The 16,554-nt window shown below is 43.7% G+C and overlaps 1 protein-coding gene across 1 annotated transcript in view; it reads right to left on the reverse strand.

The window, feature by feature from the left end:
- adam22 (ADAM metallopeptidase domain 22) overlaps nt 1-16,554 on the reverse strand; it is a 473,836-nt gene that overhangs the window by 279,400 nt on the left and 177,882 nt on the right. The window contains exon 6 of the mRNA XM_041183951.1: nt 11,676-11,745. Coding sequence (XP_041039885.1) covers nt 11,676-11,745 — 70 coding nt within the window. The remainder of the gene's footprint in view (nt 1-11,675; nt 11,746-16,554) is intronic.

Raw genomic sequence — 16,554 nt, forward strand, 5'->3', positions numbered from 1 at the left:
TAGCACTACGCCACCACCTCCCCTCAGGGTACAGGCAACCATGTGGCGCTGTGGGCCATCAGCAGCAGAATAGTATCCAGCCACAATCTGTAACCTCATAGCCAGGCATATCCCCCACTCTACCATTACCATCAAGCCAGGAGATCAACCCTGGATCAATGAAGAGAGGAGTGGGGGGAAAGCATGTCAGGCACAGCATCAGGCATACCTAACAATGAGGTGTCAACCTGCTGAGTATGAAGCTATAACACAGGACTACTTGCGTGTCAAACAGCATAAGCAGCAAGTGGTAGACAGAGCTAAGCAATTCTACAACCAACGGATCAGATCTGAGCTCTGCAGTGCTGCCACATCTAGCCATAAATGGTGGTGGACAACTAAACAGCTCACTGGAGGAGGAAGCACCACAAATATCCCCATCCTCAATGATGAAGGAGCCTGGCACATCAGTGCAAAAGATAAGGATGAAGCATTTGCTATAATCATCAGCCAGAAATGCAGAGTGGATGATGCATCTCGGCCCTCTCCAGAGGTCCCAGCATCACAGGTGCCAGTCTTCAGCCAATTCAATTCACTGCATGTGATATCAACAAACAGCTGAAGACACTGGATACTGCAAAGGCTATGGGGCCTGACAATATTCTGGTAATAGTGCTGAAGACTTGTGCTCCAGAACTTGCTGCGCCCCTAGCCAAGCTGTTCCAGTACAGCTATCACACTGGCATCAATGCAGCAATGTGGAAAATTGCCCAGGTATGTCCTGTACACAAAAAGTAGGACAAATCCAACCTGACCAATTACCGCCCCATCAGTCTACTCCCCATCATCAGTAAAGTGATGGAAGGGGTCACCAACAGTGCTATCAAGCAGTACTTGCTAAGCAATAACCTGCTCACTGATGCTCAGTTTGGGTTTTGGCAGTGCCACTCAGCTCCTGATCTCATTGCAGCCTTGGTCAAACATGGACAAAAGAGCTGAACTCCAGAGGTGAGGTGAGAGTGACTGCCCTTGACATCAAGGCAGCATTTGATCGAGTGTGGCATCAAGGACCCCTAGCAAAACTGGAATCAATGGAAATCACGGGAAAATTCTCCCCTGGTTGAAGTCATATCTAGCACAAAGGAAGATGGTTGTGGTTGTTGGAGGTCAGTCATCTCAGCTCCAGGACCTCACTGCAGGAATTTCTTAGGGTAGTGTCTTAGGCCCAACCATCTTCAGCTGCTTCATCAATGACCTTCCTTTCATCATAAGGTCAGAAATGGTGATGTTTGCACAATGTTCAGCAACATTCACAACTCCTCAGATACTGAAGTAGTCCATGTCCAAATGCAGCAAGACCTGGACAACATCCAGGTTTGGGCTGACAAGTGGCAAGTAACATTCGCACCACACAAGTGCCAAGTAATGAGCATCTCCAGCAAGAGAGAATCTAACCATCACCCCTTGACATTCAAAGCCATTACCTTCGCTGAATCCTCCATCATTAACATCCTGGGGGGGGGCTCTATTGACCAGAAATTAAACTGGACTAGCCATAAAAATACTGTGGCTACAAGAGCAGGTCAGAGGTTAGAAATCCTGTAGCGAGTAACTCACCTCCAGACTCCCCAAAATCTGTCCACCATCTACAAGGCACAAGTCAGGAGTGTGAATGGAATACTCTCCACTTGCCTGGATGAGTGCAGCTCCAGCAACACTCAAGAAGTGTGACACCACCCATGACAAAGCAGCCTGCTTGATTGGCATCTATCCACAAACATTCACTCCCTCAACCACTGCCGCACAGTAGCAGCAGTATGTTCCATCTATAAGATACACTGCAGAAATTCACCAAGGCTCCTTAGATAGCACCTTCCAAGCCCACGACCACTACCACATAAAAGGACAAGGGCAGAAGATACATGGGAGCACCACCACCTGGAAGTTTCCTTCCAAGTCACTCACCATCCTGACTTGGAAATATATCGCCGTTCCTTCACTGTCACTGGGTCCAAATCCTGAAACTCCCTCCCTAACAGCACTGTGAATGTACCTACACCACAGGTACTGCTGTGGTTCAGGAATGCAGCTCACCACCACCTTCTCAAGGGCAATTAGAGATGGACGTTAAATGCTGGCCTGGCCAGCGAAACCCACATCCATTGAATGAATTTTAAAAAGTGCATCCTGTAGCTGGTGCACACTGCTGCCACCGTGTGTTGGTGGTGAGGGGAGTGAATGCTGGAGGTGGTGGATGGTGTGCCAATCAAGTGAGTTATTTTGACCTGGTTGGTGTCAAGCTTCTTAAGTGTTGTGGGAGCTGCATTCATCTAAGCAAGTGGAGAGTATTCTATCACACTCTTGACTTGTGCATTGTAGATGGTGGACAGGCTTAGGTGAGTCAGGAGGTGACGTACGTGCAGCAAATGAATGACTAATCATATTAAATGCTCGGAAATGTGAAGTAAAAGATGTTGACTATAAAATGGATGAGATGATGGTATAGTGGGAATGTCACATGGGTTCAAATTTCACCATGGAAGCTGGTGGAATTTAAATTCAATTATTTAATAATTCGGGAATCGGAAACTCATCAAACTTAAAAAAAACTCATCTTCGCTAATGTCACTTTAGGGAAGGAAATTTGCTGTCTTCACTGCTCTGGCCTAGATGTGATTTCAGACCCACAGCAATGTGGCTGACTCTTAACCACCATCTGAAATAGCCTAGCAAGCCACTCATTGCAGAGCAACAAATGCTGACCATGCCAGTGACACCTATATCCCATGAAAGAATAAGCAAAGAAAATGATTGCAGAATTGAAGTACATGTCATTTGACAAGGTAAATCATAAAATGATTTGGTAGTGATAAACGAATAAAAGGCAGAGGTATTAGATAAGATAATTATGTGTCAAATTTAAGCCCTTCAAAAGCAGGCAATGGGTCTTCAACAGCAGCTGGTGCTGTCTCAGATGAAGCACTTATAAACTAAAGCTAGTAACTCAATGAGCAGCGTAGGCATACAGGTTTGATGATGAAGCTCAAGGAAAAAAAAAGTACCCTGTGAAGGTCCTGTCAATGGAAGCCTCTGAGGTTAAGCTGTTATGCTTTTACAGGCATGGGAGAAAATGACAGCTACCAATTGCCAATCCTCAAGTTTAGCAGTAAAAAAAAATCCAAATTAATCACATAGCAATGCAGAAGTTAGCAGAACATGGCATCTAATCTTCACAATAAAAAATTGTTAGAACTCAAACTGATTAACATTCAAGTTGTGGGTGAAAATTCTCCCAGATTGTGTAGGAGTCAATTTTGAGAGCCTTGTTTTCAAAATAGAGCAACAAAAGTACCATTTATATGTACAATTCAAATGAGGTCAGAGCTAATTCAATTTGGTCACTTTTTTCACTAGAATAGCAGCAGTGAAATTTTCATCTCCAGTATTATGGGTATCAGGAAAGTCCTATAGCCCCCTCCTAGTTACTGAAATAAAACAGATCAAAAACAGAATGCAGATTAATTGTAGTTGTGGGAGGGGAGGTCCTTTATTGTCAGGCACATAGTGCTGATTGAGAGACTCAGTATCAGGAAACAGGGGTCCTGCTGAAAGCCACCCACCTGCCCTTGCTGCCAAATCCCCCTCCCCCATGACCTCCCTCCCTCCCAACATCATTCACCTGTGGCCTGGGTGCCTCAGTGATCCTGGGCTTGAGGTAGGTGCATTACCGGCACCAGCAACCCCCCAGCACTACCAAGCAATGCACAGCTGCTGGCCTCTGATTGTACAGCAGCTCTTGGGCGATGGGATATCCATTTCAGGTCCTTGATTCCAGGAAAAGCCTGCTGCTCCAGTTAAGTGCCTAACTGGCATTTCATTCAGCAGATCTTCCCAAAGTTAGGTGATTCAGGGTTCTCATTAAATTTCCCCCGTTCTTTCCCAGAAACACAAAACTGTCGTGATTCTTGAAGCCCCCATCTTCCTTTCATCCTAGTCTAAAGCCTGTTAAAATCGACATTTTGTGTCTTTTAATCTTTATTTCTGATATATCAAGTCTTCTTTTGTACCATTCTCTTCTAATATGCCAGACTCAATCAACAGAGTGAGATTACTCAGTGTAATGAGTCAATCCCTTCTGTTTCCTCCCCTTTGTCATCATATTTCTTGAAGGGGGTGAATGCAATTTCCCATAAATGTTGGATAACCAGTGCAACCAAATCACCACTGTTTTCCTCAAGTTTCACAGGTCTCCTGCAAGTTATAGTGGAAGTTATAGGCAAAGCTCCTAAGAAATCCTGGCTCATAAGGTTCTTCAAATCTGGCTTTGCAAAGGTCTATCATTAATGTAGGTACCATCAAATCGAAGAATGCACAAGAAGAGACTCTATAAATCAGAAATAGAGATTAGGTGATGTGAAGCCTAGCTTAAGAGGCTTCAGACAAGGAAGAAATGAAGATGGTAAGAATTTTGAGGACCTGGGAAAGAATGTGACAGAACAGATAATCTGTGCAATGGGCCTACATTCCAATAAAATAAGATGAAGGAAGAAGGAAGAGTATGTAAACCTGTGTAATTCATACTTACAAGGAACTGAATCCAAAAAAGATTTGTATTAAATAAAGTCAAGAAAAGCTGCCACAGAGGGAGGGCTGAAGACTAGAAATGATAGCACACCTTTCAGATAAGCCTTCTTATGCATCTGTGCAAGAGCGCAAAGAGCTTTTGTGAAGACTTTCACCCAATACAAGAACATTCAAATCCTGGATGGATTGGCTTTCATAGATACTTAAGAGCAGTAAGATCTTGTGGTGGTGGGTAGCATCCCTGCCTCTGAGTCAGAAGCTCTGTTTTCAAGTTCCACTCCTGGAATTGATAGACATATAGAAACATAGAAAATTGGAGCAGGAGTAGGTCATTCAACCCTACAAGCCTGCTCCGCCATTCAATATGGTCATTGTTGATCCTCTATCTCAACGCTGCACTCCTGTGCTCTCCCCATACCCCTTGATGCCTTTAAAATCCAGGAATCTATCTATTTCCTTCTTAAACATATTCAGTGACTTGGCCTCAACAGTCTTCTGTGGTAGAGAATTCCATAGGTTCACCACCCTCTGAGTGAAGAGGTTTCTCCTCATCTCAGTCCTAAATGGTCTACCACATCTCCTGAGACTGTGACCCCTTGTTCTATACTCCCCCCAGCCAGAGGAAATATTATCCCTGCATCCAGTCTGTCCATCCCTGTCAGAATTTTATGTTTCAATGAGAACTCCTCTCATTCTTCTAAGCTCCACTGAATAGCAGCCTAGTTGGCCCAATCTCTCCTCACACAACAATCCTGCCATCCCAGGAATCAGTCTGGTTAACCGCCACTGCACTCCCTCTATGACAAATATATCCTTTCTTAGGTAAGGAGACCAAAACTGCACACAATACTCCAGGTATGGTCTTACCAAGGTCCTGTACAGCTGCAGTAAGACATCCTTGCTCCTATACTCAACTCCTCTCGCAATGAAGGCCAATATACCATTTGCCTTCTTAACTGCTTGCTGCACTTGCAAGCTTGCTTTCAGCGACTGGTGTACAAGGACACCCAGGCCCCTTTGTACATCAACATTTCCCAATCTATCACTATTTAAATATTGCTCTGCCATTCTGTTTTTCCTACTGAAGTGGATAACTTTATACTTATCCACCTTATACTGCATTTGCCATGTATTTGCCCACTCACTCAACCTGTCTAAATCACCTTGACGCCTCTTCTCACCATCCTCATCACTCACATTCCCACTAAGTTTTGTGTCGTCAGCAAACTTGGAAATATTACATTTGGCTCCCTCCATTTAAATCATTGATATATATTGTAAATAGCTGGGGCCCAAGCACTGATCCCTGCGGTACCCCACTAGTCACTGCCTGCCACTCTCATTTATTCGTACCCTGTTTCCTGTCTGCTAACCAATTCTCAATCCATGCCAATACACTACCCCCAATCCCATGTGCTTTAATTTTACACACTAACCTTTTATGTGGGACTTTATCAAAAGCTTTCTGAAAATCCAAATACAGCACATCCACTGGTTCTTCCTTATCTATTCTGTTAGCTACGCCCTCAAAACTCTCCAGTCAGGTTGTCAAACATGGTTTCCCTTTCATAAATCCATGTTGACTTTGTGGAGAATCAACCTGTAAATCCTTCCAACATATGCCAATGGCAGACAATAAGAGCAGGCGAGATTCCTGCTCAGCCATATGACAGAGAGAAAAGCGGGGCCTCCAATATCACTATTCGTAGCTCCGGACCACAACATACATGTAAAAGTGCATGTTGCCACAGCAACTAGAACTCCTGGGAGGGGGTGGGGAGCCAGATGGCTGCAGCTGGTGTGGATTGTGATCCATGTTCCAGCTGGAGTGGATTTGGGATCTGCCCTCTTGCCTTACCTGCGGTGGAGGCTGTAGTGCTGTGGTTTGGACCTGCCTTTGAGCAAAGAGCTGAAGAAGAAATTTAAGAGTCATTGGGGGGTTCAAGAAGTATTTAGAACAAAAGAGGAACCATGTCATCTTAAAGGCAGTTTTAGCACTGGAGAATATACGAAGGAAATATATGAAAATTCCAACTAAGAATACTTAAATACATTTTAAATCCCCAATGGATACCCGAAAATTGCTGAACGCACTTTGGAAACAGGCTTTGGCTCTGGTCCAACCAACTTCTGAGCCATAGGAAACTGAACGCTTTCAGCTCAATCAATACAATGAGTTATAGAGCCCTTTTCATGAAACATACTGTTTTAATTCAGTGATCATGTTGTGTTAGCTAAGTGGAAAGAGCCAAAAAGAAAGTTTTTCAATCCTTCCATTGGTAGCCATGAAATACAATGGGCTGAATCTTATCTTTGTATGGCAGGCTGGGTGGAAGCAGAGCCGATTGCCGCCCACGATCGGCTGTGCGCCACCATTTTATACGGGCGGGCCAATTAAAGCCCACCCGGCATAATACATATTCTGCAGCACTCAGTGCTACCTGTGCAGACGGGGGCGGGGAGGAGGAGGGAGATTCGGGCCTGCACCGCATGCGCGTGGAAGAGCACAGCAATCTCCCTGGGGCACTGGGCTGCCTCAGGGAGATTAAGTTGATAGGAAAACTTTTTAATAAAAGAAGTTCAAAATTATATAAACATGTCCTATCATGTGACAGTATCACATGAGTTGGGACATGTTTGTGAATTTTGCAAAGTTCAATTAATTATTTTACACAAGCTTCAGGAAACCTCATCCCGCCCGTGGATGAGGTTTCCTGAAAAACGTGAAGGCTGCTTGGGCTCTTCGCCTGCCCGCCAACCTTAAGGTTGGACGGTCAGCGTGGTTAACAACTTTAATTGCTTTTTAATGACCTTAATAGGCAGTTGACAGTTTGGTGGGCATGCAGCCATCTCCAGCACGCGCCCGCCAAACGAAATATCAAAATGACGTGCGATGACATTGGGACACACGCCCGATGTCATCGTGTGTCATTTTACACTGGCCAATGTTTATTTTCACAACTAAAACTGGAATAGCTCATGAGTGACAAAGCCACAAACCACAAACATAACTATGAAAATGCCTGTTGTTGGAAACAACAAAGCTTCTAACTATGAATCCAGTGAAATAGCCCCAGTGCAGCATTTAGCTTTTACCGGCATCTGCTGTTGTAAGCAGATCTTATTTTCAATTGCTGCCTACACTTTTCACATTGCTTTTAAAAGATGTGTTTAGTTAAATTTGAAGGGAGATGAACAGATTAGAAAATAACTCAATGTATTTAGTGAAATGTATGTATTTCACTTCGGAACTGGTGGAATCTACCACCCAACTCAAAATTCAGCTGTACAAACAGATAAATTTGAATGAAGCAATAAATGTTGAGGAACAAGGTGGAGGGAAAGGACAAGACAGCAAGAGCAAGAGCAAGAGGATATAAATGGTTTTGTGAATCAATAATCATACAATTTAAAAAGAATGGACAGAATTTTACATTCAGCATGCGGGCGCACGCCCAACACACCAGAACATAAAATGACGCACGATGATGCCAGGCGTGCTTCCCGACATCATCACGAACTCGCACAATATTTCATTCGGCAGGCACGCAGAGGAGTCGGCTGTGTGCCCGCCAATAATTAAAAGGCCTATTAAGGCCATTAACAAGGTAATTGAATTGAATTTTACGCTGCCCGTCCAACCTTACAGTTGGCAGGCAGGCAAAAAGGCCAAGCGGCCTTTATCTTTTTTAGGAAACTTCATCCACGAGTGGGATGAGGTTTCCTAAAGCTGATACTAATTAAATAAAAACTTTATTTTGAAAATAAAAACATGTCCCATCTCATGTGACACGCTTTTTTTTTTTAAAAAAGTGCTTCAATCTCCCTGAGGCAGCTTTTTCACGTGTGTGCGCTAACTGTGTGCTGGACCCATCTCTCCTTCCTCTCCCCGCCCGCACAGATAGCGTTCAGAGCCACCGCTCGCAATCCATGCAGGGCAGGCCTTAATTGGCCCACCCATATGAAATCACGGTGCGGAGCCAATCGAGGGCAGCGGTAGGCTCCACGACCACCCCCGCCCACTCCCGCCAACAACTGGAAAATTCTGGCCTATATTTCTCTAAGTTTAAGTCACAATGTTAAATGTTGCAAATGTTTCTGCACAATCATATAAGCTTAGGGTAAAGTGGTTTTAAATTGACCAACTAATGATTTAAAGATAAATAGCCCCATAGCTGTTCCATGCTTTAACCTTCCTTTCTTGTGTTGACCTTTGTAAATATGTTCTGTGATGGGTCCTCCTATCTTGTACTCTGGGTGTGGGACTTGGTTCGTAGACAGACTGTAGATATACTCTGGTATCTGCTTAACACATGTTTATTAGTACTACATCTCAACAGGTTACAGAGTAGGCATGTTGCTCCTGGGCATGAGAGAGTCTAACACGAGTGACTGATGTTAGTACTACATTATCATCTGCGTCAAAAATTAGCATATCCTAACTATTAATCTGTTAATCCTTTATACTACAAATCCTTAGCCTCCAAAATCAGCAGCTGTTCCAGTGCACTCTCACTCTAACTTCAGTGGAACCCAGGTATGCCTTGCTCCAAATATTCCTCAACAGGTATTTTGGACACAGCCCTCCTCTCCAACACTAAACATAGCTGTTAGTATAAGAGGTGTGAGGCAACCCTCCCCCCACCCCCCCCGCCCCCCACACCAAGAGAGGGGACTCCCTACATTGGGGAATGACTGCAAAACCAGATTTAACAGAACCTGGCACTTTTACTTTATTTGTAAGGTAGGGAGCATCTTTTTTCTTCCTTTATAAAATCTACCTACAAAGGTCAACAGTAAACAGGTCTCGCAAAATAGTGAGGACCGTATTAGAACCAAAGAACTATTGCTGTTTACAACACAGATGGAGACCATTTGGCCCATCATATCTGTGTTGCAAAACTTTCCTAATGTAACTTTAATGTAAATAAAGGCAAATAGAGCAAAACTGCGACATCATTTTCATAGGCGTGCCTATACTTTTTTAGGATAAATCATTTGTATTTTATATTTTTAATACTCTTGTTTCCACCGTTAAAACTCTACCATCTGCAAGCTTGGAGTGCATAGATATTCCATTTTTATGCATATTTGAAATACCTTGCGGAAAGCATCAAATATTTATATGAAGCTTGAAAGGGCAGAACTTCAACAAAGTTTGCTGACTTTCAGTTGTGCCTGCAATTGTAGGTGTGCAATAAATCAATAATTGCATCAGAATGCTTTTGCTGAATCATTGGGAGCAGATACGTTCTCATTTGTTATTATGTTTAAACAGTATTTCTGCAAACCAAGGAGCTCAGTTCCAAGCTACGTTACTTAAAAACGGGCACACAACAGCAGGGTAATCATTCCAACACTAGAAGTTTGGCATGGTGCAACATCCATCCACCAATTGTCTAGGCTGCTGGCCCAAATCCCAGGAAAGGGGTCATGTTAATAACCAAAGGCTGGGCTCACGTCTGTAAGTGTTGATGGAAAATCGAAGTGGCATCCCTACTTCAACAATTCAAAATGTCAAATAAGGATCTCCTTGCAGAGAATCAGACCCTGCAGTCTGACTGGCACTACCCAGTTGTCCACTTGATAGCACCACCACCTATTACATCAGTGGAACCATGATGGTCTTTCAGCTGCTGCAGCTGCCTGTTTAATTAAAACTGCTCTGAAGGCTACTAAAGGTTAAATGGCAAATTTTACTTTGTTGGACCAAGGGGAACCAAAAGTGCTCTTCCTGGTACACAAGAGAATTCTTGGCTGCTGCTGACCCACCCTCCCTTGCACCTTCCCACCTGCAAGACCCTTTCAAAATCCCCTTTCCACCACTGACATTCTGGCTGGGGAGTTGCCTCAAAAGTGCATGTTTATGAAAGAAAACTGAATTCTCAAGTAACTTTGACTATGTTCCACATAGCAGGTGGTCTCAGTGAACTACCACAGCAAACCCCCAACCCAAAGATGGCCAGGAAATCCACCTCTAAAATGCCATGACCTCCAAAACTGAAAGGCCGTTCCCATAACAATAGAACAAAGTTGGTTAGGCAGTGATTGTGTCTTACAGGTCCCCAGGTGGAAATTTACACTCCCCTATGGGGTGTTACAGGTGTGTGGAGGCCATAAAATTGAGCGCAATGCCATGATGTCTACTCACCCACCCCTGACCCCACTACAATTTTATGTGTAGTGGGAAAGGTGTAGGGTGACCCAACTGCCCTTGGGCCAACTGACACCCTTAAGTGGCCAATTAATGGCTACTTAAGGGCCTCTTTCCACACCACCACAATTTTTTCCACGGTGGACAGAGGACAGAACCAAGTTTGAAGCCCACCAGGTCTCACTCCTCAGGCTATAGATGGGAAAGGGGGGGGGGGTCTTACTTTGTAGCCACCAACTTTTTGCCTGGGGTGTTAGCGGGGAGGCGGGGGGGGGGGGGGGGGCAGAACCCCAGCAAAACATAAAATACTGGCCCCCTCCTCGCCCCATTTCAATCCCTGGTGTATACTGAGTTTGCTGATTTTAGTAGAAAGCCTACAATTGATTGCTGCATTCTCATGAGGAGTAATGGCAAGGGTACTTGCTCATGGTTGGTCATTAATGACCTTCACTGAAAGTGTGCATATGTGAGCTAAGGGTGAGAACACAGTGGGATTCACTGTGATGCCTCCCCTCTGGGTTGACACCTGAAAAATGGCTATTTCAATGATATACCCATAGGGTAAGTGCTTTCCCTGGAAAGATGTCACAGCAAGTAAATCGTGCTTTCAAGAGCAAAGGCATGGACAGACCAGGAAGAAATGTATCAAAACAAAACAAAGGATAACAACACATATCAGAAACTGCTGTTGTATATTATCCACAAGCACTCTATTTTTAGAATTCTTTAATTCTCATTTTCTTCATTAATGCAAATTTTAATTTTACAGAACTAAAGCAAAGAAAAACCTTTAAACTGTGATGCCATTATTGCAGAAAGAGTTCAGAAATGTCATTTTATAATAAAACCTGCATTTGGCTTAAAAAGAGAGCTATTATCAGGAAAACAAAGAGATAACGGCTTTGTATCACATCATTACATTGTTTAACTTCATATAAGTCGAGGAAACAAGACTTACCAATAAGTTCTTATCATTCCTTGGTGCTGGTTCAACCAAGTAAGTATAGTTTCCATCATAAAACATGCCACTGAGGATACAAAACAAGAAAAGTCTTAGTTAGGAGTAAAGGTTTTAGGGATTGGAATTCCAGAACATTTTCCGCTTGTCCACTGTAATTTCAGCGGAAGTTAGAAAGACCAATTTGGAGAACTTCAACAAAAATTCACTCCTATGTTCTGTGCCAGGAACATGCACAAAACTTAAATGAAGGCAATGTAAAGAGAACAGAATCATTTCATAAACTTTTACTGCTCATTACCAAAAGAGAAACAGATAGATGCTGCCAGGCACTGTCACACTGTAAATTTCATGCATGCAGGTATGTTAACCATGATTTTCCTAACGTGCTGGCTGCATGCTCGGCACTACTGACTGCTTAGAATCTCTTAAAACACACCCTAATGCTTCTGGTGCTGAGAAGGAATGCTGGTCACCCATCAGAAACACAAAATAGAAAAATCATGGCCATGTGCCAGCCTGACAAGTTTCTGGCTGACCAAAACAAGGTGGTTGGTTGTTCCGCCAAAGATTGTTACCCTGTTTTCACCTCCCCTGAACAGCAGTTCTATAAAGTTTGCATTTGACAAATGTGAGTGTCGAAGTAATTAGCACAGGGGCCTTTAAGTCTTTTAAGCTGATCTATAATCATCATTTCAATGTGTCTGTTCATCAAATAAAAGGTGACATCTGAACGATGAAAGAACAAAAACATATGCCGGGATTTTCCAGCCCCTGCGTGGCGGGTTCTGTCGCAGGGGATGTGGAGGGCCATTCAAACTTCCATTCATTTCGATGGGGCTGGAAGATCCTGTCGCTGGGCAGGGCCGGAAAATCCCAGCAATAATTTATTAAAAAAGCTGAATGGATTCAAGTCCAGTCCTCTGGCCCAAGCTTGGCAAGTAACAAGTTTCTTGGATCAACTGCAGTACAAGTACAGATGGAATTTATTGTTTTTGATCGTGCCTCTTTTTATTTTTAGAAAAATAAGTTTCATGCTTACTTAAGTACTCAACTTTTTCTCTACATCTGTTTGCTAGGTTACTTCCTGACTCCAGTAGACAAGCAAATAGAAATTGCTCTGCAAATACCACATTATCACCGTGGCGTTATATTTGACGAATTATATGGTAAATTCTTGTCATGAATAAAGATCTGTGAAGGAGTACGATAGATGAAAGCATGCCTTGGATGCTATTTATTTGTATTGGTAATTTATCAAATGAGAGTTTGCCTCCAAGTCACACACTATACTCACTGGAACATATATCATCACTCTTTCATTGTTGCTGATTCAGAATCCTGGAACTGCCTACCTAACAGCATTGTAGGAGCAGCTTCCCCGCATGGACAACTGCGGTTCAAGTAGGTAGTCAGTGCCAACTTCTCCAGAGCAACTAAGGATAGGCAATAAATTCCAGCCATACAAGCGCCACACATATCCCCAGAATTATTATTTTTTAAATAAGTGAATTACTTAATATAACTTCCAATAAATTAATCAACCATGAGACATGTGAACAAATGGGTTCCAGAGCATTTGATCCATAACCTACGTGACTTGCACAATCTTTCTCCTCTCCATGATGCAGGAGGAAGTGGAGCCACTTGTGGAAAGTCTAAAACTAGCAGCCATACTTATAAAATAGTTATTAATAAATCCAATAGGAAATATAGGAGAACTTTATTTAGTCAGAATGGTGAGAATGTGGATCTCACTACCACATGGAGTGGTTAAGGTGACTGACTTAGATGCATTTAAGGGGTGGTTAGATAAGTAAATGAGGAGGAAAGGAATAGAAGTATAAGTTCATCTGAAGTAAGGAAGCATCAGGCTCCTGTGGAGAGTGTACAGTCATTTTGTTGAACGGCCTGCTTCAATATAAAAATTACAGTGAATTAACAACAAGGGAAATGTATACAAAGGTATGATTTTGAAATGCCTTGAATAGAAATCCACAAAATAAAATTACATAACAAATCATAGGGGAGAATTTTCTCATTTTCAGCGTGACGTGTGCTCAGCACTACCTGTTCAGGTGAGGGGAGGAGGGAGAGTCGGGGTCAGCGCTCTTTCACGCATGCGGGCGAAACAGCACAGAGATCTCCCTGAGGCAGCTCCATGCCTCAGGGAGATTAAGTTCAATGTGAAACATCAAAATAAAAAAAGTTTAAAATCATTTACACATGCCCCTCATGTGACAACATGAGCTGGGACATATTTATCGAATGTTTAAAAAGTATTTATTAATTTAATAAACCCTTCATGAAACCTCATCCCGCCCGTGGATGAGGTGTCATGAAAAATGCAAAGGCCGCCTGGGCTCTTCACCTGCCTGCCAACCTTAAGGTTGGACAGGAAGCCCTGTCAATTTGATTAATTAGTTTATTAACGGCCTTAACAGGCCTTTGACAGTTTGGCAGGCACGCAGCCAACCCCAGTGTGCACCCGCCGAACAAAAGGTCGGAATGACACGCAGTGATGTGGGCACACAAGCCAAACAGAAAATTCTGGCCATAATATTCTTCACATTCAGGCTGAACTCCAGCACCATCACAGACTGAGCTAGCTGAGTCCTAAAGGACATAGCTGTTAGACTGGCTCTGTGGCAGGTGGTGAAGGAACCAACAAGAGGGAAAAACATACCTGGTCTCATCCTCACCAACCTGCCTGCCGCAGATGCATCTGTCCACAATAGGATCGATAGGAGTGACCATCGCACAGCTGTTGTGGAGACGAAGTCCCATCTTCACATTGGGGATACCCTCCATCATGTTGTGTGGCACTATCACCATGCTAAGTGGGAAAGATTTTGAACAGATCAACTCAAAACTGTGCAACCATGAGGTGCTGTGGACCATCAGCAGCAACAGAATTGTACTCAACCACAATCTGTAACCTCATGGCCCGGCATATCCCCCACTCTACCATTACCATCTAGCCAAGGGATCAACCCTGGTTCAATGAAGAGTGCAGGAGAGCATGCCAAGACCAGCAGCAGGCATATCTAAAAATGAAGTGTCAACCCAGTGAAGCTACAACACAGGACTACTTGCATGACAAACAGCATAAACAGCAAGTATTAGTCAGAGCTAAGCGATCCAACAACCAATGGATCAGATCTAAATTCTGCAGTCCTGCCACATCCAGTCGTGAATGGTGGTGGACAATTAAACGACTCACTGGAGGAAGAAGCTCCGCAGATATCCTCGTCCTCAATGATGGAAGATCCCGGCACATCAGTGCAAAAGATAAGGCTGAAGCATTTGCAACAATCTTCAGAAAGAAGTGCTGAGTGGATGATCCATCTCAGCCTCCTCCGGAGCTAGCGTCCAGCCAATTCGATTCACTTCAAGTGATATCAAGAAATGGCAGAAGGCACTGCATACTGCAAAAGCTATGGCCCTGACAATATTCCAGCAATAGTACTGAATACTTACACTCCAGAGGAGGACTGCAGAGGAGAGAATGAGAGAAGGACCCCAAGACAGGAAGTCAGCAGCACCTAGAGTAGTGTGTGAGAGGAGGACCCTGGGACAGGCAGTCAGCAGCACCTACAGGAGAGTGTGAGAGGAGGACCCTGGGACAGGCAGTCAGCAACATCTAGAGGCAATTGCGAGAGGAGGACCTGGTTCCACCTGCAGAGCCGAAGTGTGACATCAAAGGAAAACGTAGGTGATTGGTTGGTATCTCTTCCACTCTTTTGATTGGCCAAGTGGTTTAAATCAGGAGATGTTACTACAGCTGAAGACTACAGTTAAGAAATTCATATTTAAAATATTTAACACCCAAATTAATTAATTAAACAGAACAGAGATGGCTGGGTAGGTGATGTGTTGCAGCTGTAGCATGTAAGAACTGGTGAACGCCGGTGTGATCCACGGTGACCAGATCTGCAGCAAGTGTTGGCTACTTGAGGAACTGCAGCTCAGAATTGATGAGCTGGAGTCCGAGCTGTGGTTATTGAGACACATCAGGGAGGGGGAGAGTTACTTAGACACTGTGTTTCAGGAGACAATCACACCCCTTAGATTAATTACATCAAATTTGGACCATGGTCAGGAACAGGAGGGTGTGAATGTGAGTGAGGCAGGTTTAGGGATCCAGAATTCAGCTTTTGAGGAGCCTCAGCCAGTGCCCTTGTCCAATAGGCATGAGGTTCATGTTCCAGTTGTGGACGAGAGCACAGACTGCAGGGAGGATGAGCGAACTGACTAGAACACCGTGGTGCAGAGCACCATTCAAGTAGGGGAAGAAAAAAATGTAGTAGTAATAGTGAATAGCATAGTTAGGGGAATAGATACTGTTCTCTGCAGCAAAGACAGACTCCTGAAGGCTGTGTTGCCTACCTGGTGCCAAGGCTAAGGACATCTCTCCTGGGCTGGAGAAGAACTTGGAGTGGGAGGGGGAGGATCCTGTTGTCATGGTCCACGTAGGTACCAATGACATAGGTAGGACTGTGAAAGAAGTTCTGCTGAGGGACTAAATTAAAAAGCAGAACCACAAAGGTAATAATCTCCAGATTACTACCTGAGCCATGTACAAATTGATGTAGGGTAAATATGATTAGGGAGGTAAAGGCGTGGCTCAAAGATCAATGTGGGAGAAACAGGTTCTGATTTATGGGGCATTAGCACCATACTGGGGAAGGGGAGAGCTGTACTGTTGGGACACACTTCATTTGAACCATGCTGGGACCAGTGTCCTGGGGCGAATCATATAACTATGATTGTAGATAGGACTTTAAACTAATTAGTGAGGGGGTGAAGGGTCTAAAAAAATTAGAAAGAAATGAGAGAGCAGAGGTGCAGGGTAGTGAAGAGACAAAAGATAATCAAA

Source organism: Carcharodon carcharias, chromosome 3 (genome assembly GCF_017639515.1).
Source record: "Carcharodon carcharias isolate sCarCar2 chromosome 3, sCarCar2.pri, whole genome shotgun sequence".
NCBI lineage: Eukaryota > Metazoa > Chordata > Chondrichthyes > Lamniformes > Lamnidae > Carcharodon > Carcharodon carcharias.